Genomic DNA, 23,008 nt, shown 5'->3' on the forward strand with positions numbered 1-23,008 from the left:
TTTGTTTACTGATTAAAAAAAATAGTCCTGTGACATCCATACTGTCATTAGAAGAATGCATTGTTGCACCAGGGTAAGTAGCCCCACGCATGACACATGGAATATCTATCACAGGACACCACAGGTCCAGCTGGAAGATCAGAGCTTGTGATGATGGAAATGTGCTTCAGGGTAACTCAAGTCCCCAAACAAAAGAAAAAAAAGAACCAAACGCCCTTTCACTAGCAATAAACATCCACCAACCACCTCTTGATCTGCTTGAACAATGCAAGTGATTAACAACAGCTTCAATACACAAAAGCAGCCCCTGTCCTACTGAGAAAAACAACCTGAGGCAAATGAGAGCGAAGGACTTCATACAGTTTTTTTTTGTAGGAGTTTAATTTGACTTCTTCCACACAGATGCAACAGGTATGGAAACACCCATGTTTGTGATCGGTGTGAACAGGTCAACAGGAGGCCGTGACCCTGCTCTCGACACAGGTTTGACTCTGGTGTGATGCTGCTTGTCTTTAGGATGTAAGGATTACATGAGTTGTTTTCTTCAGTCAAATAACAGCAATGGTTAAACACTGTGCTCTGGCTGTCTTGTTACAGCGGTCAATGACAACAACACAATGTATTTAATAGTCTATGGACACTGTGGCAGACTTTAAAATAAAGATGTTTAGTGATAGTTTGGACAGTGTGCATACCTCCTTTGTGCCCTGTAGTTAAGTATTTTTACTTGGACCTGAGTGCACTGGTTTAGATGATGATAACAAGTAGTGCTGTATTTTGAATTTGAGTCGAGAGCTTTATTTGTTTGGTGCTCCGACGACTTAAAGGAAGATCCAATTTCTTGCAAAGTAATTGTAGTCTACACCCTCCGACAACGCCTCGAACCAAAGCAAATGGCTATTTAACCTTGCTAGACCACAATGAGGAAAGTTACATTTCGAAGATGACTTTGCAAGGCTGCTTCATCTGCTTTGTGTACAGACAACTCTGCAAATGCGTTTAACAATGAGAGAATGGCCTGATACTTACCCATCACTTGGTATGAATGGGCAAATATAAACTGACAAAACTGTCAAAACTGTTCAACAACCCATGTTTATGTGAGATGTGAATGGGATATATGAAATATTCCCATGAATGGTCTGCTGTCATTTCAGTTAGTTCCCTTCTACCGTGGTTAAGACCTACAGAGACAAATGCTGAGTCAGATTTGCAGGAGGCTGACAGCAATGGGGCCTGTTTGGACAACTAATCCCCCATCCATGCGTGCCCTGGTTGGGCTCTTTTCACTGGACACAACTGACACTAACCCCTCCACAATCCCCTTTAGCTCCCAACTATAGATGAGCACTGGCAGGCAAGCCTCAATCAGCAGATACAGCACTACAACACCGTCGTAGTTCCAAATAACCACAAAAGAGCTTACCCTGAGAAACAGAGATTAAAAAGCAAGTCACCTATGATTTGCTCTGGACAGTTTCCGACAGTAAAGCAAACACAAACAGCTGATCACATAAACAACCCATTACTCCCTTTGCCATATAATATACGCACAGTTTTTATGTTTGGAATGATAGCACGCTAACTATTTCCATCCATACTTCACATACCGTTTGGTGTCCCTCAGCAGACATACCTATGCTGTGACTGAACTCAGATTCAAAGCATGCTGAGGTCAAGACCATAGCAAGCATTCCTCTCAGAAAAACCGGTATGTTTTGTTTTTTTAATGAAATGTTTCAGATCCTAATAAGCACTCACTAAAAACAAGTCCGACTGCGACCTGATTGATCAATCCAATTATTTTGACTTTTTTGACGCCAGGGCAGTGATTCTCAAAAGTGACGTCAATATTAAAAAGGAGTACACATTGCGTTATGACTTAATTAAAAGCAATGAGTAATAATAAGTGAGTGTGAATGGGTTCACTGTCACTCCTTACTAGTACAATAAACAACAAAACTGGTTTTAGTCTCAAGACCCTGAGGCAAAACACAAAAGAGTCTGCAATCTAAAGTGTGACAAACTTCAGGATTTCTAACAGAAACTTTTGGAAACCAGTGTAATGCTAGTTGTGTTATTTGTGTCAATCATTTATAGAATAGAATAAACTTTACTGAAGATCCTTACAGAGGAAATTCACGTTAGGCAGCTCAAGTTATTATTAAATAAATAGTATTGTATAAAGAAAAAGTTAAGAGTATAGATAAATAAAAAATATAAAGTTAAGAGTAGAAAAATACAAGTAGGCACATTACAGAATAGACAACAACAACAAAAATGATAAAAGAAGAAAGATATTACACACACACACACACACACACATATATATGTATATATATATGTATATATATATATAAACATATATATACTATAAACACAGATTAATCACAATCTAACCAGTGATATACAGTACAATTAGTGTCAATACAGACATGGTGTGTAGCCTATTGCACATTGCATTAAAGCCTATGTATTTACCTACAATAGTGTTGAAGTCGGCTAATGTGTGTCACTCACAACACAACACGAATCAACGCTGCAATGTGCAACAGTGTATGAGACATAACAGAACATCTGTAACCTTATGTGAGAGTAAAACCAATGCAGCCCCATTGTTAAGCGCTTCGGTGGAGGTATGTTGTCACACAGGAGCAGTTTCTACGAAACTATCTCGAGATAACCGAGGAAGTGACCCGAGAGTTCAGACAGAGAAGAGCTTTTTAAAGGAGCAGTTCATGTCAACGCGCTATTATTTCTGTCAGATACATGTAAATACACAACAAAGTGCTCGAGACTTACCTCTCATCCAGTCGTAAACTTGCATCGGGGTCCACTTCGTTATCGGCTCCATTGTTTCTTTTAACACTATTACAAAGATTTTGAAAAATGTGCCAAAGTTTGGCGACAAAGTTCTACTATTTAAATAAGAAATAACAAAAGTCACATTGTTCGCAACAGGTCAGTGCTGTTCGCCTATTTGCGTTCACCCACTGGACCACTGTGTACACGCGTGAGTGGAGGCTGGACTGAAATCTCCCACAGCTCCTCAAAGGTCCTGGATCAATGCTGCGTTCACGTGCTGCCGGGGATCCTGGGAAAAATCATTATTTTAATATTTCCTGAATATGATAGCAGTTCTCCGCCACATATACAATGGGCTAATCTTAAAGATAATGTTGCTTTCGTTGTATGCATATTTTATTTAAGTAATTATTTATTTATCATCATATTTTCACAATAAGGTGCTTATCTGTCATATGCACAAAAATTGCAGCAGTCGTTGACAATGAAAGTGTCAGTCAGGCTCCTTCAACAATGCAATATAAAAAGAAAATGTATAAGAGAAACACAAGTAAAGAGAGCAACCTGAGACCTAAACAAAACAAAAGTAATACAAAGTGAGGATTACAATTTAAGTGAAGAGAAAGGTATGACGTGAATAAAAAGTAAAATGTAGTATACAATTAAATATAAACAAAGTACAATACTGGACATAAAATAATTTCAATAAAACAAAATCTAATAATAATAATATCTGTAAATGAAATACAATACTGTACATGGAATATAAAAAATGTGAAATTAGAATATTGATACGAAATATGTACAGATATGTCGCTTTGAGAATCACATTTTTATCATGATGCATTTCCCTTTTTTCCCATCAAAGTATTCTCCCATTGATATTGTAGCAGCTAATTGCACACTGATTTCGGACCCAGAATCACTTGAACACCCAACATGGTATAGTTGGGTATTTACGTCCATGTAATTTCCACTTCAGATTGTTGAAGGTGGAATTTACCGAGAGCACCTGAACGTAGCGAATGATGTAGTTAGTTTGAAACTGGAGGCGTGTAGTTCTCATATCAATGTGCTTCCCACTTTATATTTTGTTGCTCCTGAAAAAAAACCCCACAATTATTCTGAGAGTCTTTCAGCATAATTTAATGTCATTGCATAATTTTGTTCGATGTGCATTTAACATCGTATTTGTCTATATCCATGGGTCAAGGGCAGCACACTGATTATGCCGTAGTGATATGACATTAAGTCATTAGTGTGACATTAACGTTGGTTTTGTTTCAATCATATTTGCAGTCACCAAGATATAACATCATGTGAGAATAACAGGGACTTTTTCTGTCTGCTACACTGAATGTGACTCACTGCTGCCCTCTGTTGGCAACTTGCTTCTTTGCAGGTAAGGTAACAGCAGACTGCCCTATGTTTCCACATTGAATACGATCTCAGTCATTTAGAAAACATCCCCATTCAAATAATATAATACAATTGAACAGACGAGAATCAATTCACCCCCCCCCCCCCAGATACCCAGTAAGAAAGATATTGTGTTTTTTTTTTAATGATTGCAATTTCTGAACAGTAAGACAACACTCCTGTAATGTGTAAAATTTCAGAAGTGTTTCAGTCAGAGTGGGTCGTCCTCCATTTAAGAGATCGGCGGTTTGATCCCCACCTCCCCCCGGTCCACATGTTGAAGTGTCCTTGGGCACTGAAGACACTGAACCCTGAATTGCTCCCCGTGCTGCGCATGGGTGTGTAAATGTGGTGTGAATGATCAGATTAGATGCTATGTAGATGTCCACTGCCATCAGTGTGAATGTCTGTGTGAATGGGTGAATGTGACAAACACTGTGAAAGCACCTTAAGTAGTTAGAAGACTAGAAAGGCGCTATATAAGTACAAGTCCATTTATCATTTACCATTTAATGTTAAAACATTGGTTTGTGTGTGTTCAAACTTCAGGGAAAGCCTTTAGGAAAAAAAAATGGATTGTGATTTCCTCCTGTTAGTGATGATGTGATGTTTGATGATCATCAAAATGAATGGATGCGTGATATATATTAAATGTGATGATATATATTATGTAACCAGATGTAGACCTGGATTGGTGAGAGCATCTGTCCAGGTTAAATGTAGCAACATCTAGCTATACAGATTATAAAGCACAGCAGGTGAAGTAAGTAGCAATTATCGAAATATAAATAGGTTTGATTTTTTTGTATATATGGCTTTGGCTCTGTATCTTCCTTAAGATGCTATGTAAAGTTAGTTGTTTTTCATTATGGTTTGTGACCTTTCCTGTCCTTTTGCTTTGCAACACCTTGCATGGGAGAGTCCCAGCCCTTCCCATCACTCCATTACTGTAGAGCTGGGAGATGTAGACTCTGCACTGTAATCAGCTGCAGATTAAACCTGGGCACGCATCAATTTGCCTGTCAAGAAGCCCGAATACAGTGCTTAAACAAATTTGTTGTTCTTCTTCTTCCTTGTTCCAGCATGCTGCTTTCTTTGGTGGTTGGACTGAACCATGACACAATCTGAATAAGAGTCATTATTTTAAATGAAAGAATTAAAGATATTTTCTTTAGAATAGCTTAACAGTTATTTTGGGGATGACTGAGGAAGAATGCATGAGGTAATATGAATAGAAAAAGAGGTGAGGGTGAAGAAGCAAATGTGAATCTATAAAGCACTGCAGGTCACTGAAGATGTATCACTCTTTACAAGCCAGAGAAAGAGTTTGTGTGGGAAGTATAGAACAAATTAGAGCAGTCTTAGGTGACTAATGGTCCTTGATGCACTTGTACTTTTAATCTCCTTCAAGGCAAGATAAACAGTATGTTTGTGTACATTGTTGTTGCCAGGCATCCCAAACATTTCTGACTGCAGCAAACGGGAGAGTCAGATCCACGTTCCGTTCTCATGGGAGGGGGCTGGGCTGAGGGGGAACCGGGTGGTGTGGAATTCAGGGGAGGTCCTCCCTGATAGGATTAAGTGAATCATAGGATTGTTGTTGAGGCTAGACGGAGGAATGGAAAGGGTTTTTGGTCTGTTGAGGAGGAGAGGGCTCAAGGTTTAAGGCTGAGGGAGGGAGAAAGACCTGAGCATCACATGAAAAAAGCTCCTACAAAAGGTCCCCTTAATAGTCACAATGGCCATGCATCGGAGTGACCTCTCTATCCAAAGCGCCCAAAACACTAACAGTAAAACAAAGACTCGTGAAGATAAGCAAACTCTGCCATATCTCGCTTGTATTCCGAATCAACATTTATTTCAGCCTAAAAAATACAGGAAGTCCAGTTTTGGCAGTGTATATTATTCTGGGATCCACATTAAGATCGGGCTAATAATGTCATATAAACAAAGGCAGGCAAAACATCAGCACAGGAAGATATCCACTTCACTATCTAAGATGACAGGATATGAAGGGCTAAAGATGTTGTTAGAATACAAATAAATCCACTTCCTGCCTCTGTCAGGTTTGCTCTGAACAGATTTACTGCAGGAGAAACCTCGTATATCACCCAGTGTGTCAACATCCTTCCCTTATGTGTTTTGGTAGCATCATGTGGCGGCTATATTGTATATGTTTATGACAAATCAGAGATTTTGGATGTTATTACATGTCTACTCTATACGCAAGTGTTTTCAGGCTACAGCTGTTCCCACCGCAATTCATAATGAAACCAGGGGAATTAAGGGGAATTAAACTGCTGATAATTATTATTTTCTTTTACCTCTGTGCTGCTCTTTTTCCTTTTCTTTGAGACATCAGATCCAAGACATTTGCACTGACACTAAGATGCCTCATCACAGTGTAAAGGAGGGTTTAAAGATGATATGAAGAGTGCAGGGTAGTAAGAAAATACACAGAATACACTGTGTACTGTTCTTGTTGCTGGGGACTTAACACTTGAAGGGAAGATGAAGGGTATTGAAGTCTCTTATGAACCCATTTGGGGAGAAAGTACCTTTCATCTACACGTATGTAAGCCAAAACATGTTAAGACAAAGATTTCAAAATAAAAAATGTACTTTTTGTAAAGGACCTCTAAACATATAAAATGTTTTCTGCACCTGGCACCCCTCTGATGTGCGGAGTTGAGTCTCGGCCTCACATCTCAATTATAAGAACAATAACTACATATTGTTCGTCTTTAAACAGTGTTAAATACAGTGTATTCTTTCAGTCTATAAAACAACAGCTGAAGATCTTTACTACAGTGAAACATCAAAAGAAAGGAAGTTGTCATATTGATATGCTGTTTTTTTATGGGGCATTCTGTGGGGTTGAAGTGATGACGGGTTTGGCGTTGAGGTACTCGAGCACAAAAACCTGCAGGATCTTGTTGAGGTTCTGAATGGAGGAGCGGTCCAGGTTCTGCTCATTGTCATCGAACGTGTGCCACACAGACGGGAAGGGGGAGGGGATAAGGTGGAGGATGCGTACACCTGAAAGGGAGGCACAGGATGCAGATCAACCCAAAAGGGCTACATAATATATGTAATAATCATATTTACAGTGTGTGTGTGTGTAACTTGGTGTGTATACCTCTGTCTAGGAATGGTATATGATCATCTTGTATGCGGCCAATAGGGTGATTGGGCCAGAAATATTGCACACTGTTAGGATGATCCACAAGCTGGTTCATGGAGTGTAAACGCCTTTCTGCGGATAGAAGAGGGAGAACAAGAGTTGGGTCATTCACTTTAAATAAATGATTGAATAATTTGCAGATTTGCTTCAAACTGTGTGTGTTTGGCCCTTTTTAAAAAAAATTAATGTAAAAAAGTGTCATTTCAAAACTAGAATGTTAATGTAGCGCCCCAAAGAAGCTAATTAAGAAAAAAGTTTTTAAGGGACTTGAAATTATCTAATAGCACTTTAAGCTAATAAATATGTAATGTGCATGGTGCAGTCACAAGTAAAATGTGACAAATGTATAACGATTTGACCGTCAGGACAGTTGCCACTTTGTCTGAAATGTGACTGTTTATTTTCCATTAATGACTAGTGATTAAAGTGACTGGTGTTTTTTGTGGCATACATTCATCATAGTTAACACACCTACATATTGTTTACAATGATAGTAAAACATCAGATTTTTTTTTACCAATGCTCTGCAGTCTGGAGAGCCAGTGTGTTGTGCTGCTGAACTGGTTGCCAAAGCGTGGGTAAGGAGCCCCGATCAGGTCCAACAACACAAGCAGGTCCTGGAACAGAAGAAACAGGGCTATGTCATGAGAAACTCTCTACACATCCTGAAAACAGTTTCCATACAGGCCCCACTTTGAGGTGTGGTGGTACAACACACTGACATCACATCTACACACATACGTTATCTCTGTCTGTCCACACAGGAATGCTTACAATTGTAAACTGAATTATAAATCATGTTTGATATCAAGACACTAAGGCCTCCCACATGATAAAATGGTTGGTTTTGTGATTGGAGATTTTTTTTGTCAAAATACAAAACTATTTAAGATACGCACCTGCCTTGTTAAAGTGCCTGTGTGGGCTGTGTGTGTGTGTGTGTGTGTGTGTAATGAGCAGATCAGGGCTAAGCAGATTGTACTGAAATGGGATAATCTTGAGTGTGATTAAGTGATTATGTTAATCTCAGGTGGTTTAGACAGAAAAGTGTGAGAAGAGAACTGTTGTGTACCATGCCGTGCAGTTGGTTGGTGTCTGTGGCTCCGGCAGGGTGTGGGGTGCTCTCCATCTTCTGGGCCAGATGGCGAGAGCCGTAAAGGGAGTCTGTGTTGGTCCACTGGAAAAGAGCCTCCTCTCCATCAAAGAAGAGCAGCTGCAGGGTCAGGTCCGGACTGGAGCTCTACGTTGGAAGTAGAGAGAAGACGAGTCAAGGCATTCCCAGACGATTGCTGCCCCCTAGGGGATGTGAGATTACAGTGACACAAAAACTGTGGTTTTCTCAGTTGGTTTTCATATGACTTCCTTTTTATTATTATGTAACAGCCCAAATAGCTGGTTCTGTAATGGTACCTTAATCATTTCCTCCATGTCATTTATCAGCTATTATATTGATTGTGCGTCCACCCCCATTGTACCTAACGGATTTGTATTCAATATGATTCATATTCTAACAGTGACCTTTGTGACAGGCAGCTGAGTCTGATAAACCTCTCTCCCTGTCACCGGCCCTGTCACTGCCCGTGTCTGAGCTCAACTGTGAAACAGAAACAGGGCAGAGGAGCAAGCTGCATGAATACTAAGCATTTTCATTATGATTCACTTGTTGTGAAGCCAAGGCAATAATGTTTGTGGCAAATTTGTGTTCATTCACATAAAACAGTACCAATAATTAAAGCATGTGTACTTGTTAGAGCAGAGGTTTGTTCATACATTAAGGTTTATGGGTGTCTGTAAATTAGACTTGATATTTCCTTTGACCTTCACCTACGAAGTGATGCGCACATTTTTCTTTCATTTTATTCAGAAAAATCAAAGAACCTCTAATTGACAGACGAAGTGAAAATGAGTGTCAAATTGAACACAGGCACTGTAGTTTATTTTGAAGTTAATTGTACAGGGATGTGTATTAATCCGCACCTAAATATAGCCCCTACCAAATGAACTATTTACTCTTTAAGTATGGTTTGCTAAAAACCACAGTGCCCAGTTTTTTTTCAGGAAATTACAGACTACAAAAAATAAAACTGTGTATTTGTGAGCTGTTTTTAAACATTTACATCCTCAGAGTGTCACAGGTATGAAAGTTGGAACATACTGGGAAATCAAATTAGACTATTTTGCCTTGAAGCCTTGGAAATGTGTTAAAAAAACACTACTTTCTTACCTCTTCCACTCCAACATTTGTAAATGTTTGTCACTGTTTGGGTGACGTGAAGAAAATCTACAGTGATGCTCATTAAGTTCCTGGAAATGTCTGCAGCATGTTTGGCCTTGTTTTGTCAGAATAATCAGAAAAATGGGTTACCGACTTAGAAAATCGGAATAACAACTAAGAAACTCCTACTACTTTTTAAGAATTCACCAATAGCAAATATATTCTTTGCTCACATGTACGGTAATTTGTAACATGGTATTATGTTGTAAGCGTTAGTTGTTGTCCACATAGGATGACATAGATTTGTTATTCATTAACTCTGGACACAAGTCAGGAAAAGCAATATTTTAGTGATTTTAAGGAATATACTGATGCAGCAACAAGCCTGCGACAAAATAACTAATATAACACCTCACACTGGAAATACATATTGGAAATAGAATCGCTCTGAGCAATAAAATACAATAAAATGTTTTTTTCGACTTGAAGCTACACTAGAGTCAGAGGAATGACTTCCCAACTCTGGAAATTGCCCAACTCTGATGAGCAAGTGAGCATTACTGCTGATGTTGTTGTATGACTTGCCTGTGATTCATGATCACAATTTGAGGCAGTGCTGGCAATAACCACAAAAATACATCCCTACTGATCCATCCGTATCACTGAAAAGCCTATCTATGTAATGCTCACAGTAGAGGCTGTAGGCATCTACCCATAGTCACACACAGATGTACAGTATTATGTATAGTATACCCTTTAAATGATTGTATGTTGCAGATTTAAGTCATATGCTAGACCACCACCTTCTGAGCTTTCAGTTCTTCATCCAGGGCTCGTGCCAGCTCCAACATCATGGCACAGGGAACGGCTGAATCAGTGGCACCTTGGAACTCCCTCCCGTGCCATTGTGGTGGGTAGTACTTGGAGTCGTAGTGACAGGCAAGGACCAGGCGGCGATTTGCTGATGAGTTCAGGGTGGCCACTAGGTTAGTGAAGGGCAGGGGGCCATAGGGTGTTTGGGACACAAACTTATCTTCAGTCACCTCCCAGCCTGCTCCGAGGGAACCAAGTGTTGTTTTAATATGCTGTGAACATACAAAAAGATGGCTTTAGCCGGTATTTCCCCTGATCACCACCTTACTAATTAGTTGATCTAAGTCGTTGGCAATTAAACTTCTCTGATTGACACCTGTTGCTTCCCAATGTTTCAGGAATGAAACACATTTTTATGATAAATCCCTGAACGGGTTGTGTTTCTACTATAACATATTGGAGTGTAAAAGGTGGAGGACTCATTTACAAGTGTAAACCAGAGTTATATACTTATCTATGCTTTTAGTTGCTGTGACGTTGCATTAGACTAGCCTTTACCCTGAGGTATAACAGGACATTTTCTTTCCATTTGTTGTCAAATACATATTATATGTTTTCTGTACAAGTGCTTTTTATCTGAAAGTGGTCCAGTCATTATCCTGCAAATAGACTCACCTCCTGCACGGCCTGGCTGCCTGCAGAACCTGGGTACCTGGTGACCAACAACGGCCTCAGGTCCCTCTGCCACATCTGCTCCAGGTCAGTGTGAGACACGGCAGTCGTGATCTCATCTTGTGTTAGAGTGAGAGCTCGGTGATGGAGCTGAACAGAGCCAGAGGACACAAACAAGATAAAAACAAAATGGGTGAGAAACAGCATTTGGTTCAGTGCTTTAAAAGAAGGAAGGAATTATGTGTATTCAGAAAAGACTATATGGCTAACATCCATGCAGTGATATTAGTAAGCAATATTTACTCATATTTGCAGTCAGCGCTTGCAGATTCAGTTTCAGATCAATAACATCTTATTATAATAGGTAAGTCTCTCTATGATGCATTTCAATTAACTGCAACGTGGGTGACTCACTGCAGACAGAATCATTGATTTTAGTGCCACAGCTCTCTCATATTAGTGGAAACCAATCACTGCGTCACTATAATATCACCAAGACATAACAATGTCTAAAAAAGCATACACGTTATGTTAACATTTAAAAAAATATATCCATAAAAAAGAAACAATTTGATCTTGTGGTGAGGTTTTATCACAAATTGTGTTTTACGAAGCTCACTCCAACGCCTCCTCAGAGAGAGAGAGAGACATGGGCCAATTAGACCAGTGTGAACAGACATTGATTGAGCGTCTTCAAATCATACATAGTGTGCTTCACACACACACAAAGGCTACATTAGAAGAGCGGGGATCTATTGAATATAGAGGCAGAAAAGTGAAGTGCGCTTGTTAACATGTTCAGACTCGATCTCTAGGAAATAGACTTGATTGTTAAAATGAAAAAGACAAAAACCAAAACCAATTTAAGGAATTCAGGTTTCATGCTATCAATTCAATGTGTGCTAGCTACAGTGCAGCAATAGGTCAAAAAAACATATAGATTTTTCCAATCCCATGGCTTGTTTTCATTTGGTCTCAAAGTTCACCTGCTGAATACCCGTGGTTGTCCTGGTAACAACTGAACCAAGAGAAAGGAGAGCAGATAGAGAAGAGCTGATGGTGAATATCAGCACAGTCAAAGCCTGTGTGTGTGTGTGTGTGTGTGTGTGTGTGTGTGTGTGTGTGTGTGTGTGTGTGTTTTTTAAAGCCTCCCCCAATAACAGGCCTTCACTGGCAATGTAATATATTGGTGTTATCGAAAAACCATATAGACAATTTCTGTAATTATCAATTATTTTGTTGATTATTTGTTTGATGAATTGTTTGGTCTCTAAAATGTCATAAACAGTGAAAAGGGGCCCATCACATATACCCAGTTTCATCCAACCAACCGTCCAGATATTCAACTCACAATGACAAAAGAACCCAACACAAATCATCTCATTTTAGAAGCTGGAACCAGCACATTTCTGACATTGCACCATACGTACCGGAAGTCTTCACATTTGTATGTCCCAGACAATAGGGGAAGTCATATTCCTTAACTTGTTTCATTACACTTGAAGCAAACACGTTCACTTACAAAACGTGTTCACAGCATGAGTTGGGCCCACACTGACTGAGTGACTTACTGACTGACTGTAATTACAGAGTAGCATACAGCGCAAAATGTATAATTATGTGGTCACACAGACTGAGGAGCTCGGGCTCACTGAGTTCGGAGAGGGTTAAAAGGAGGGTCCACTTAAGGTCTATAAATACCAAGACCTGCAATTGGAGGATCAATGATGATGACTGTGCTACCATAGCAACTAGGCAAAGAGGAGAGGAGAATAAGAACATAAACGAGGAACATGAATGGCCAGGCATACCCAGGTGCATCTCAGGGGAATGACACAACAGTGCTGGAATATCATGAATACATATATTATGCATATCGAAACTGTAATTGGGAACTTATGGTTTTTCTTTTCTCATAGTTTAGAGTCTGACTGCTGGGAGATTGCCATTTAAAAAGGAAACACGCAGAGAGACACAATAAAAACAACATTGGTGTGAATCTTTTTTTTCATGCACAGTTCAAACATTGTTGTAATCAAACAATTCAATATATGGGATTCAGATGCTTTTAAGTTACCAAAAGTTAACAAGATATTTGGAGCTAATCAATAATTACACGCATTCATTTGAGCATTGCCAAAAGTAGGCTGTACGACATTACAATTGTAGAAATGCTGCATGTGGAAAGTTTTTTGAACGGTTTCACTCTTTGAACGGGTTTTCTGGTTGTCTAAATATTGAATTAGTCTATGTCTGCCTGATGCAGCAAGACAACAGCATGTATAGAAAAAAAAATCTCAAGTTAATTACCTTTTCTTGTGTCCAGGGGATTCCATCGGTGCGGTGGATGAGCGTCACCCAGATCACGGTCACGGTGAAAAACAATACACGCATTTCGGAGGGACCGTGGCTTCGCTCAGCCATCGCTGTTGTCGTTCCTCGGCACATTCCTGCCTCTCCTCTGTGAGAGTTTATGGATCATGTGAAAAGGCAGGAGGGAGGACCCGAGGCTCTCTCCGCCACAGCGCGTCACTGTACTGCTGCGCGTGTGTGTGTGTGTGCGTATGTGTGTGTGTGTGTGTGTGTCTGTGTGCGTGCGTGCGTGTGCGTGTGCGTGTGTGTGTGTGTGTGTGTGTGTGTGTGTGTGTGTGTCTCATTGATAATTGCACATTTTCAACAACAGACCAACCACAGACCAGCTGCATACCTACAGCCGGGAGGTCACAAGACAAAGCCTAACTGAGTCCATTATGTTTTATAAACACTGGTAACGTTTAAACGGGAGCTTTGTATTACCGGTACATTTAACACAATTAAACAAATGAAAACAACTGTAAGTAGGCCTGTGTATCATAAGGTAACCTGATTTTATTTCATTTTTTATTTATTTATGGGAACACACAATATTTGATTATTGGTTTACCTATCTTTTGTGTTTTTTTCTTATTATTTTTAAACAACTTTATTTGCAAATTCTTACAAACATCATGTGACACAAACAATTATAGGACATTTCGGCATCATACTTTTTAAAATAATATATTTATAAGGCAGTCATCTTACATTATGATGACATAAAATAAGTAAACTTAAGAGAAAGTACTTAAATACACAATAAGGAAAATGGAGTAGAAAAGAAAAAGCAATGAATATAGCGTGAATAAAATAAATAAATGATCCTGTAGTACATCAGCTTTATAAATACTTTTCTTATTATTTTTTGTGATCATTTTTTAATGTTTTATTTAACAGTCAAAACAAACAAACAAACAACAACAAGAAACAAAAAACATTTGTTGCCAACCATGACAATAATGAAGCACAAGTAGGGCAATCAAGGCAAAGAAACATCATATAACAAACAATAAACAATATAATCGTAAAAAAAACAACAAAAAAACAATAGTAACAAAAAAGACATACACACTTAACGGGTGGGGGGGGGGGGTCACCCGTTGAGTTTGCTTTTCTTATTATCAATAATTTGGACGGACTCAAAATGAATGAATTACAAATTAACTAATTCCAAAATTCAATAATGAGAGAATTAAAGGTTGAACACGTCGCTTTATGTATGTGACATTTTCCGTGTAGAATTTACCAGTTGACAATCAAATGTATTGTTTTTGTTTTTATTTTCACATTTTTTTCAAACTTTATTTAAATTTTTCATTTTTTTCGCGTGAGCCACAGCAGCGCATGTACGTCATCAACACGTGGTCTCATTGTCACGTGGTCAACCCGGAAGTTTGTGCCCTGTGCTCCGCAAGTCAACATGTCCCTGCCAAATACGTTCAGAACTTCAGCTTCTTCTTGATACAATACATTTGTTTATCTGTCCCCAGCGGCGGCGGCGGCCATGGCCGAAGAGCTGCGCTGCTTGAAGGCGCAGCTCGAGGAGAAAGTGAAAGAGGTTTCCGCTCTCAAGAATAAACTGGCACAGCTGGAGAAGGTACGGGTGTCTTACTGAATGCTTGGTTTAGTTTATTACAGGGGCTACATTCTGTTATGTTCCTATAGAAATGTGTTTTAATCATCTCTTCGCCTAATGTGTTACAGCAGTTAGTGAGATAGGTAGAGTAGGAGACAAATAATGTGCAAACAATATACAATACTTATCACTATATAAAACGTATGCTTCCGGACAATAGCTTGAATAAATGAGGATTTAAAGTGCAGAAAAAATATCGTTGTAATATAAAATAGTGCAGGGACACATGAAACCTAAAACACAGAACATATACAGCACAGAGACATTGTTGTAGCTCCTTATGTCTGTCATCAGGAGATCAACATCCACAGAGAATTGAGTCATTAATAATGTACATCTGAGGACAATATACCTAATTATTCAATTACTGGGAGTGATCACACAGTGCCTATGTGACTGTCACATCAGCACTGCATTAAAAGTACGTTAAATGCAAAAATCGTGTACATTTAATCGTAGAATGCAGTGTTTGTGCTTTTGATCTACAAATTAAATCAATGGCAAACATGACCGAAAACACATTAAATGCTTTCTCATCACAAAGGGGAACCGGAAAGTTTTAACAGGTCCAAAAGAAATCTGGATCTTTCAGAAGCAAAAGTAAAGCACACTTAACTCATTAAATCTTTAAATGCTGAGTAGAATATAAATAAGCATACTATAAGCCACTTAAATCCCTCCGTATGAAGAGCTTTTACCCAGATAGCGCCTTATGCCCAACATATGGGCTGTAGACGTATGTAAAGAGAGACAGAAATGTAGCTCATTATATAGAGGCACACTGTTGAGGGCTGGGATGCCACATGGCTCAAAGCTCCTGTTTAAACTTGTTTCTTACACCTTATGTTATAATTCCTCCCCCGGTGTGACTTAAGAGCCATGCCTCAGTACTGGAGCTGTATGGAAAAGTGACACCTCTAACCCCCCTGAAAGCCAAACCAGCCCTCAGCAATGAGGACATCATGCGGTACAGCAGACAGCTCCTTCTGCCTGAGCTGGGCGTGCAAGGTATGGATGGCTACAGGCTGTGTTACTCTGATATATAGTGCAGTGAGCATTCTGTCGAGTGAGATTAATGGCATGGCCGAACACAACAGAGTGTGTCTTGGTTGTCCGCAGGTCAGCTAAACTTGTCCAAGACCTCAGTGCTGGTTGTGGGCTGTGGAGGACTGGGCTGCCCCCTGGCACAGTATCTTGCAGCAGCAGGCATCGGTAGGTAACCTAGTTGATTAATGAACAGCATGACCTTGTGCCAAATAAATCAAATCATAAATCTTAAAATTGATTTGCTTTATGGGTGTGAGTAATTGTTGAGCTGTGGTCTTTTCCTTTAGGCAGGGTCTAAAATTAGCAATCTGTCTCACCTCCCAGTGGCTGGTAAACTAAATAAATGTACCTGCAGGGGAGAGTTTTGCAGCTGTACTGTAATTATTCATTTCCATTTTAAAAAGGAATATATCACACTTCCCATTTTGGTTATGTTTAACGGTTAAGTACACTGGGAAAGGTAGGTATACGTAGAGACAAGAATATATTCACAGCTTTTAATTTAAGCCTCAGTTATTTTATGAACTATGTTTCTCTTTTTTGTTCAAAATGATACCACCTGTTGCCTCAGGTGAAGTTTCAACCACATGTTGGCCGTGTAACCAACTAGAGAAACCTGAATAAACTGAAGGAAAGCTGATACAACATTTAAGAATAGGCAAAAAACAAGAATACTACCCGGTTATGGAGTTTAATCTTCATTGTTTGCAGCTGTTATCTGGGTTTGGCATTTATTCTAAAGCCTTTCTGACTGACTTGAGTCTTCGTATCTGCAGGGCGCCTGGGCCTGCTGGACTATGACGAGGTGGAGCTCAGTAACCTGCATAGACAGGTGCTTCATGGGGAGGAGAACCAGGACCAAGCCAAGGCTCTGTCAGCTGCCAATGCGGTAAAAAGGTACTGATTGGCGCCTGCACACACTTGATGAAAAATGAGTATGTGCGATACATAACAGATCAAAAGCACCATAATGCAAACATCATCTAGAAGAAGTGTTTAGGAGCATTTGAGAAGTGTATTCCTGCACATATCTGTGCTGAAACTACACAAACAGACCTGAAACAGAGGCGTTAGTATTTTGATATTAGAAAATGTTCTCTGACTGTGATAAGTGGTGTGTTTTCTATGTGTTATGTGGCCATTTGGCTGCAGCGTAATGCATGCTGGCGCTTTCCAGTCTCACCACAGGTTATATTTGGTTGTGTATTTCTCCCCAGTCTGCAAATATTGTGTAAACATGTTATTTTAGAGACAGCAGTTTCTGGTGACTTTCTCCCTCACAGTGGGCCTACTGTGGTTAGCAAACACGTAACACAGCCATGACCACATGAGGGCACCATTTCTCCGTCTTATTCAGTCTTCTGATGTTGTGCCACAAACACCCTCTTACTTTTATTGTTAATTGGTCATTAATGATAATTTACTACATGCTTAATACAATATCAAAGTCTTAAGTCTGTTATCTTTTTTTAAGATCATGTAATTGTGTTTGGTAGGAGATAGGAAGTTAAGATTGGGAGGGCAGAGGGAAAAGCAGGGGCAGACATGTGACTAAGGTCCCATGTCAGATTTAAAGCTCACATGTTGCCGTTTGTGGTTTGTCCTTGGTTTATCTCAACCATCAACATGACCCTAATATTTATTTTAAAGCAGTTGATAAAAATACTAATGTTTGTAATAAAGCTGCTTATTATGTAGGACCAAACCAGCCTTCCTAGAAAATAAATTGATATTTTTTAATCTGTCTTTTGTGTCTGCAGGTTGAACTCAACGGTAGAATGTATTCCCTACCACCTGCAGCTCTCGTCGGAAAACGCCTTGCAGCTCATTCAACAGTATCCTCCATCTGCTACACAGACATGCTAATTCTTTGTCACGGAACTATCTTACAGATGTCGTCCGCTAAGTCTTATTCAGGCCTATGACTGCTTATATTTCATGAATAATAGTTTTGATATTCAGTTGAGTCTAACCAATAATATGACCTCTGTTTGTGATGACACCTTGACATCACTGACCTCATATATGACATTGTGGCTGATTGTTCAGACAATGTCCCCACTCGTTATCTGGTGAATGACGCCTGTGTGCTCAGTGGCAAGCCTCTGGTGTCAGCAAGTGCCCTGAGAATGGAGGGACAGGTAAAGGCCTCTTTCGTGCACCCATTACCTCTTCTATATTTGTAAAGTTACTTTACCAGCGTAAAAGCCTTCTTTCTGTGGTTTTGTGTAGCTGACAGTGTATAACTACTGTGGAGGCCCCTGCTATAGATGTCTGTACCCAGTACCCCCACCCGCAGAGACAGTGACCAACTGTTCTGACGGAGGGGTGTTAGGAGTGGGTGAGTCCAGTTCCCTTATTTGCCCAGAAGCCTTTAACTTTCTTACAGAGTACACTCTGTCTAAATGATCCATTTTTTCTTTAAGTTCCAGGAATAATGGGCTGCTTCCAAGCTTTGGAAGTCCTCAAGATTGCCTCTGGACAAAGATGTATCCTTTAGCTTTCCATACTGAACTCCCATGTAACATACAGTACCTTACTTGCACATTGTGTCCCTTTACATCAGAGTTTTCTGCCTAGTCATCTGGATGAATCAACAAAGAACTGCTGAAAGGGGACTGTAGCAAAGTTAGGGATAGGAAGGGTGCTCGTCTGATAAAATATAGCAAAAAAAGAGACTGGACTCTGCTGACGCTTCATTTGCCGTTCCCATGAGAACTCTTTCGAAGCTTCTGTGGTTAAAGTGTTCTCATGCTAATATTAAGAACAGATTTTCTGTATCCTGCTCTCTGTCCTGCATTGTGATACCCACGCTAACACCTGGCCCTTATGCGTCAGCCAGGGAAGTGCGGTACTGTTTTCCCTACCCAAAACTCCTGAATGTTGCTATGGTGCTCATGCACAAATGGGAGACGTGGCAACCAATTGTCTGAACCAAGCAACGTGGGGATACCTTTTTCAAAAAATAGTCTATAACTTGACTCAACGTGCCAGCTTCCTGCGGCCAACAGCTGGTGATGTTTGATGCTCAAGACGCCAGATTTAGGTCCATCAAGTTGCGGCCCAAGCAGGCCGGCTGTGCAGTGTGCGGAGAGAACCCCAGTGTGACCCAGCTGGTGGACTATGAGGCTTTCTGTGGCTCTGCTGCCACTGATAAGGTGGGTCATAAGAGATGAGCCGGTATTATGGGGTCCTGCTCGTTTTCACAGGAATGTTTCCTTTTCTGAATAACGAGAAGTGTTTCTTACATCAACTGGATTTTGCCTTTTAATAAGACAGAGTACATGTCATTATTCTCTAATCATAGGAAAAATCTCTTATTGCCTGATTTTCCATGTGTTTTCAGTGCCGCAAACTCAACCTCCTTTCCAGAGATCAGCGGATCACAGTACAGGTAGAGAATATATTGTCCAGAACAGTCGGCCATCGCGTGACTCCCTGTATTTAGTGCTGTTTATTGTATGATTACTCACAATTTTCTTCATTTTCATGTGCATTCATAAAACTGATTACATCTCAGTGCTGACCCAGCCCCAAATGGGAAATTACTTAAAATGTGCCTGTAGATTTTCTATGGGAAAGAATAACATTGTTTGGCAGTGAGAGCAGTGGTGGTGGATTACATCTGTTTCTGGAGAATTGGTGCCTTCAAACCCCGCTGAGTCATTAGGCACAGAGATTGGGATCGTGATTGATTGGGCTGTAATCGAGATTGTGCAAGGGGCTCCAGTTTGTTTCCTGTGATTTAAGGAAAAGCAGTTAAAATGTTCATATAACTCCACAAATCCAAATCCCAGCAACATTTAAACATTTGCTGAGTCATTTTTGGTTTCCCTATTTATCTACACAACTACACAAACATGTATGTATGTATGTTCGTATGTATGTATGTATGTATGTATGCATGTGTTTTCCCAAAAGTGTTTTAATGTATTTCCAGGATTATAAATCAATAATGGACAATGCAGAGCCCCATCTTTTGTTGGATGTGCGCCCTCTTGTGGAGGTGGATATATGCCATTTACCTTTCTCTCTCAGTATCCTTTCAGTGATGGAGCCACAAAATCAATCTCCTCTTTCCCATTTCGGTGTGCTTATTCTCCTTTATACTGTTGCCAGACATCCCCCTCTCAAGTTTAGAGGAGAGGAAGAGTGAACATATCCAATTACTTAAGGAGAGAATCAGCCAATTGAAAGAGCAGGTGGAAGGTGACAGCCGGCCTCCAGGTAACATGTGAAAACACCGTATTTACATGTTGTTTAAAATGAACAGGCACGTAGAGACACTTGTGCATATTCAAAGTCCGCTGTGTGGTCTCATACTGCAGAGCCACAGGCTTATTTTGGACAGCTAGTAACAGGTTGTAATGGGGTTGCTAGGTGACCCCTTTTCCAAAACAAGTACGGTCAACCTGAGCAGCTGTCCTGCTTTACAAAAAATTAACATTCAAAATGTTATTTTGGTGATGTTTTGGGCATTCATTGTGTTGAGCTTTCTTTGTCAATGAGTTAAATTTAGCCTTAATAGAGCCTTTGTTGTTTATTTGCACGGTCAAGTCTGTAGTTAACCTTTTCACTTTATCATTCAAACTGCTGTGTGCAGCGTTTTGTCCCTTTTTATAGTGTTTCACTTTGTTCTTATATCATTTAATGTAATGTAGTTAAGCTCGGGTATATTAACGTTAATAATCATTTGAATATGACGCATATTAAGTCTTTAAGATCCACTGTTGTCACTGAACTCATTTCTCTGTATTTCCTCTCTGCTGATGCCTCCAGTGTATGTGATCTGTAAACTGGGTAACGACTCTCAGAAGGCGGTGCAGGTTGTGCAGAAGATGAGTGGATCAGAAGTGGACAGCATCACAGTGAAAGACATCAGTGGAGGCCTCGTGGCTTGGTCAAAGAAAATAGACCCCACATTTCCACAGTATTGATTCATTTTAAATGCTTTTTTTGTCAATAAACTCTGCATTCTGTTTGACATTGTTTTTTGTTTCTTATTTGCATGTGTACTGAACATTGTGCTTTCAGCTATATCTACTCTAATGCTATTACTAAATCTCACATACCAAGTGTAACGATGGGCTAGTTCCTAAAATGTGTTGTGTAATCCACTGTCGATCAGTTCATTGAAAACATGAGCTGGCAGTTAGATAACACGTAACCATCCTTGCAAAAGCAAGTCCCTCTTCCTGTTTTTTCTTTCAATTCTTAAAATGAGTGAATAAATCGAACAGTCAGCTTCCTCATATCTAAGGAATTCATCTTCAACACTTTCCATGTCAGGATCCCTGAGCTGACACACTAGCCCACATACGCACAGTCTCCCTTTAAACCTCTGTGAAGCTGCTTTTAGGTTGGGAGACAAAACCATAGAGATTGATTTTTTCTTTTTTGTTTATTTAAGTAAAGTGCAATCAATCCAGTCCTCATTTTGCTGAAGGCTTAAAGGAACCCTTTAAGGGCTCCTTAGGACTCCTGCAGCCCACTTTTACAAACCTGTGTTGTTACAAACCGATCCGTGTCGTGTAGAATAAAGTTTTTTTTCTTGGCATGGCCAAGTTGAAATAACGGAAAAGAAAGGCACATGCGCATTGGTTTGAGCTCCATCGGAGGCGCCATTGCTTCACAGGGACTGTAGTTCAAGTTTTCCTCCCCACACATGGAAAGTCAGTTATGCAGGGATAATAAAAAGACTCCAAGCCCCAGCGACGGTCGCTGCTCTTTTTCCTCGTCAAGCAGGGGGAGTAGACACACAGCTGGAAGGATAATAAGATGCGCATGAATTGACAATCTGGAATAAAAGATAAGAGAAAATAAATGGACGGCTCGGTTTTTTCTCTGCGCGCCTGTGTGTAAAACTTGTGTCAGTGTTTGTTACATGTGCGCTACGACGCTGCGCTTTTGTGTGCGGCTCCAGTGAAGCGCAGCACTTTCAAACTTCACGCTCCGCTTTCCTCAGTTGATGGAGTTACAAAGTTTCTTCAGCAAACTCACAATGGAAAGAAAAGCGCCCTTCGCTGACAGTGAAGGTAAAGTATGATTCCATCCATATGTGAAGCGACGCTTGGCTGTAAACGGGACTTGTGTTGAAGCTATAGATCAACAACAACCAAGTCCTCTGAATGTGTAGATTCAGGTCTTGTATAACTTGTTTTGCTGGCATTCTCGACTCGGGCTTGTGTTCTGCCAGCAAGCCAATCGAAAGTGGGAGGGGTGCAGATGTTAAGAAGCCTTGGTTCCAGATGTTTGTAGCGTTTGAAATCTTGTAAACACAGAAATTATACGCTTTAACAACTTTTACGTGTCTTTTAGGCTATTGTTTAATTGTTTTTACGCACGAGCTCGAAGGCCCATTATGGCAATAGTTTTATTAAGTTTACAAAATGTGAAAAAAAGGTCGACAGTAAAGTTAAAACTTGTAGTTTAATATGTGACTCCGTAAGCACGGTCAGTATCCAAAAGAGTCAATAGGAAGCACTTAGCCTACAACCAAAACAATGCAAGGGAACAGCAAAACACAACACAAGTAATGATAAAGACAGTCAAAGAGGAGTAAAATGTCAAGCTTTAACAAGCAATTCTATCACAAACAAATATTGTTGGAGATTTTTTGGCCTTAATTTAAATAAAAGGATGAGCCTAGCTGATATTAGTTGGTTGGTGGTGTTTTAATTGAGACGGCAGATTGACTGAACATGTTTTTCTAAATGTATTCAACCAAAGTGTGTTTACAATGGGAAGAACAGGAGCTGTTTCATTCATACAGCCGGATTACAATAAGCAAGAGCTTTTAATGTGCACCAGATCTTCACCTGTCTGTGTTCAGATAAGTGAATACTCTTTTTTATCATTGTAA

The 23,008-nt window shown here is 39.9% G+C and overlaps 4 protein-coding genes across 6 annotated transcripts in view; 2 read left to right on the forward strand and 2 right to left on the reverse strand.

Moving 5' to 3' along the window:
• The window catches only part of LOC310955135 (connector enhancer of kinase suppressor of ras 3-like), a 48,763-nt gene extending 45,751 nt beyond the window's left edge, over positions 1-3,012 (reverse strand). Inside the window, exon 1 of the mRNA XM_083924889.1 lies at positions 2,803-3,012. Within this exon, the coding sequence (XP_083781015.1) occupies positions 2,803-2,854 (52 nt within the window). The 5' untranslated portion in view covers positions 2,855-3,012. The remainder of the gene's footprint in view (positions 1-2,802) is intronic.
• A 2,654-nt stretch (positions 3,013-5,666) lies between these two features.
• On the reverse strand, positions 5,667-13,556 carry qpct (glutaminyl-peptide cyclotransferase; the record flags this gene model as incomplete). Its single annotated transcript, XM_083924864.1, has 7 exons — positions 5,667-7,263; positions 7,364-7,480; positions 7,926-8,025; positions 8,481-8,648; positions 10,427-10,708; positions 11,112-11,258; positions 13,419-13,556. 7 exons carry the CDS (start codon positions 13,554-13,556, stop codon positions 7,082-7,084), a joined length of 1,134 nt encoding a protein of 377 aa, XP_083780990.1. The 3' UTR covers positions 5,667-7,081.
• A 1,311-nt stretch (positions 13,557-14,867) lies between these two features.
• On the forward strand, positions 14,868-21,083 carry mocs3 (molybdenum cofactor synthesis 3; the record flags this gene model as incomplete). Its single annotated transcript, XM_083924917.1, has 13 exons — positions 14,868-15,060; positions 15,975-16,107; positions 16,219-16,311; positions 16,923-17,043; positions 17,907-17,981; positions 18,170-18,287; positions 18,379-18,487; positions 18,573-18,635; positions 19,141-19,304; positions 19,493-19,540; positions 20,087-20,183; positions 20,266-20,373; positions 20,926-21,083. Exons 1-13 carry the CDS (start codon positions 14,968-14,970, stop codon positions 21,081-21,083), a joined length of 1,380 nt encoding a protein of 459 aa, XP_083781043.1. The 5' UTR covers positions 14,868-14,967.
• Positions 21,084-21,920: 837 nt separating this feature from the next.
• prkd3 (protein kinase D3) overlaps positions 21,921-23,008 on the forward strand; it is a 36,688-nt gene continuing 35,600 nt past the window's right edge. For all 3 annotated transcript variants that reach the window (XM_083923912.1, XM_083923914.1, XM_083923913.1), the window contains exon 1: positions 21,921-22,181. The gene's annotated coding sequence lies outside the window, so the exon portion shown is untranslated. The remainder of the gene's footprint in view (positions 22,182-23,008) is intronic.

This window comes from Echiichthys vipera, assembly GCF_963691815.1.
Source record: "Echiichthys vipera genome assembly, chromosome: 12".
NCBI lineage: Eukaryota > Metazoa > Chordata > Actinopteri > Perciformes > Trachinidae > Echiichthys > Echiichthys vipera.